The sequence below is a fragment of the Myotis davidii genome, unplaced genomic scaffold (genome assembly GCF_000327345.1).
Source record: "Myotis davidii unplaced genomic scaffold, ASM32734v1 scaffold354, whole genome shotgun sequence".
Taxonomy (NCBI): domain Eukaryota; kingdom Metazoa; phylum Chordata; class Mammalia; order Chiroptera; family Vespertilionidae; genus Myotis; species Myotis davidii.
The window spans coordinates 290,585-292,878 of record NW_006285785.1 but is presented as its reverse complement, the minus strand read 5'-3'; the positions used below and the strand labels follow the sequence as shown (position 1 = coordinate 292,878).

The 2,294-nt window shown below is 38.6% G+C and overlaps 1 protein-coding gene across 1 annotated transcript in view; it reads left to right on the top strand.

The window, feature by feature from the left end:
• RAD21L1 (RAD21 cohesin complex component like 1) overlaps nucleotides 1–2,063 on the top strand; it is a 27,367-nt gene extending 25,304 nt beyond the window's left edge. Inside the window, exon 13 of the mRNA XM_006756716.2 lies at nucleotides 1,507–2,063. Coding sequence (XP_006756779.1) covers nucleotides 1,507–1,695 — 189 coding nt within the window. The 3' untranslated portion in view covers nucleotides 1,696–2,063. The remainder of the gene's footprint in view (nucleotides 1–1,506) is intronic.
• Nucleotides 2,064–2,294: the final 231 nt, after the last annotated feature.

The window sequence follows — 2,294 nt, the reverse complement described above, 5'->3', positions numbered from 1 at the left end:
TCCGGCCCGTTTGAAATGAATAAAACTAAAAAAAAAAGACCGTACCCTTTTATGTAATGATGTTTACTTTGAATGTATATTAGTTCACACAAACACTCCATCCTGCTTTTGTTCCGGCCCTCCGGTCCAGTTTAAGAACCCATTGTGGCCCTCGAGTCAAAAAGTTTGCCCACCCCTGGAACTGCTCCCAAGTAGACTTTCAAGAAATTCTCCTGTTTTCAGCTTCACTCCATATCTCCAGCTCATCATATACTGTTGCCTCTAATTCCCAAGGTTTCCAAAGGTTCTATAGCTCAAATTGGCTTGCTTTTTGTTGGCTTTCCTCCCTGGTAGCACTTGGGTTTCAGCTTTCTCCACTCTGCAAAGTCCATCAGTCTTCCACTTTCTTTGTCTTTATTTCCTTTCTTTGTTACCTTATATTTCTTTTCCTTCGTGTTAGAGGGGTTTCTGGAGGGAACAGAATAAGCACATTGTTGAACCTTGCATATTTGTCCACTCAGAGTGGTTTTCAAATGGATTCTTGAAATTGAAAGGGCTGTCCCTGCTCCCTCCCAGGGGAGAAAGCCTCTAACTCACATCACATCTCCTCAAGAACAGGAATAAATGAAGACGTGTCATGCCATCTCTGAAAGGTTGCCAAGCCTGGGCCGCTTCTTTGGTTGAGATACAGTACTTAAGCTTATTAATTTGTTAAATGGTATGAACTGGTAAAAAACAAACAAACAACAACAAAAAACACACACACACACTTGTATATGATATTTCTAAAAATGCTTCACAACTATCCAAGAAGTACCGTACTCACAGGGATACTGGCCAGCATTTCTAACTAAAAACCATACTTCTATTCTAGGAATCTGATACCAAGTACAAGTCTTCATAAAAGGAGTTCTCTTCATCCATAATTAAACACTTCATTTTACCTCAACTTTTTCTATTAGGTTCACAGTTACCCTATGATGAAACCAACATCTTTTCAACCTGTGCAAAGAAACTGGGAGATATTTATATAGTCATATTGCCCTATCACTGAGATATACAAAATAGAATTCTATATTTACTGCTAGAATTTCATAGTCACCACCATCCCTCAGTGCCTTTAAGGAAGAGAAGCCTGATAGCTTATAATCTTCATTGCATTAGGAGCCTCCCAAAGTCCTGTGGATTTTTCCTCTCCCTGCAAGCCTAAATTAATTACACTTTCCACAGGAGCCATTTATGTTAACACCAATTTCTTAAAAGACCTAACATTTGTATAACACATTAGGAATTTGTATAACGCTTTAGAGCTCTTTTGCATGCATTTCTCAATGAACCAAGCTTGTGCTCAATGACCTACATGGTTTTTAAGCTTACTCATGAGTCATTTGCATTTCTCCATGTAAGGATTTCACAGTCACTTATTAAAAATGCCAATATCTTGTTGTTCATTGTGCATCCACAGCCTGCTCTACTTCTAGTGATCTTGTTTGCCTTTCCTTTTGTCTTTTCTAATTCTTTTCCCAGGAATCTCACAAGACAGGAATGAAGTGCTTTAGTCTGATGACTCTCTGCAGAAATGGTGACCGAAAACAAGCTGCTGCCAGATTTTATAGCTTTCTTGTCCTAAAAAAACAGCGGGCTATTGAGCTGAGCCAGAGTGCCCCCTATGCAGATATTATAGCTACAGTGGGACCGATGTTCCATAAAATATGAAGGAAATTCAGAATTCATAAATGCAGATTTATGTCATCATTGGAATTTCTGTATAGATTGTTCGATTTAATGCAGCAGCCTCCTGGAAGCAGCTGAAAGTCTGATCCCTTTCATAGACAAGCCAACCTGCCATTTCTTCTTTGTAAGCTCAGAATAATCATAGCCAGAGCTGGAAACATATATGCTCACAGAAATACTAAATTATAGCTGAGTAATAGTTTTAACTTAGCTGACTTGAATGTATAACACGTACCATTTCCCTGACTTGAATGTTGCATTTAGAATACATTTTGAAAATATTATATGGCTTCAGGAAACACTCAAGGATGTTATTAAAAGGCTACTTTACATTGGAATATTTATTTTAAATTTATGGGGCTAATTAATAATTAATACTTTTTTATTTCCGCACAGACAATAATTTACTTATTTTTACATTTTTATTTATTTCAGAGAGGAAGGAAGAGGGAGAGAGAGCTAGGAACATCAATGATGAGAGAGAATCATTGATCGGCTGCCTCCTGCGCAGCCCCTACTGGGGATCGAGCCCACACCTGGGCATGTGCCCTTGACTGGAATTGAACCTGCCGGACCCTTCA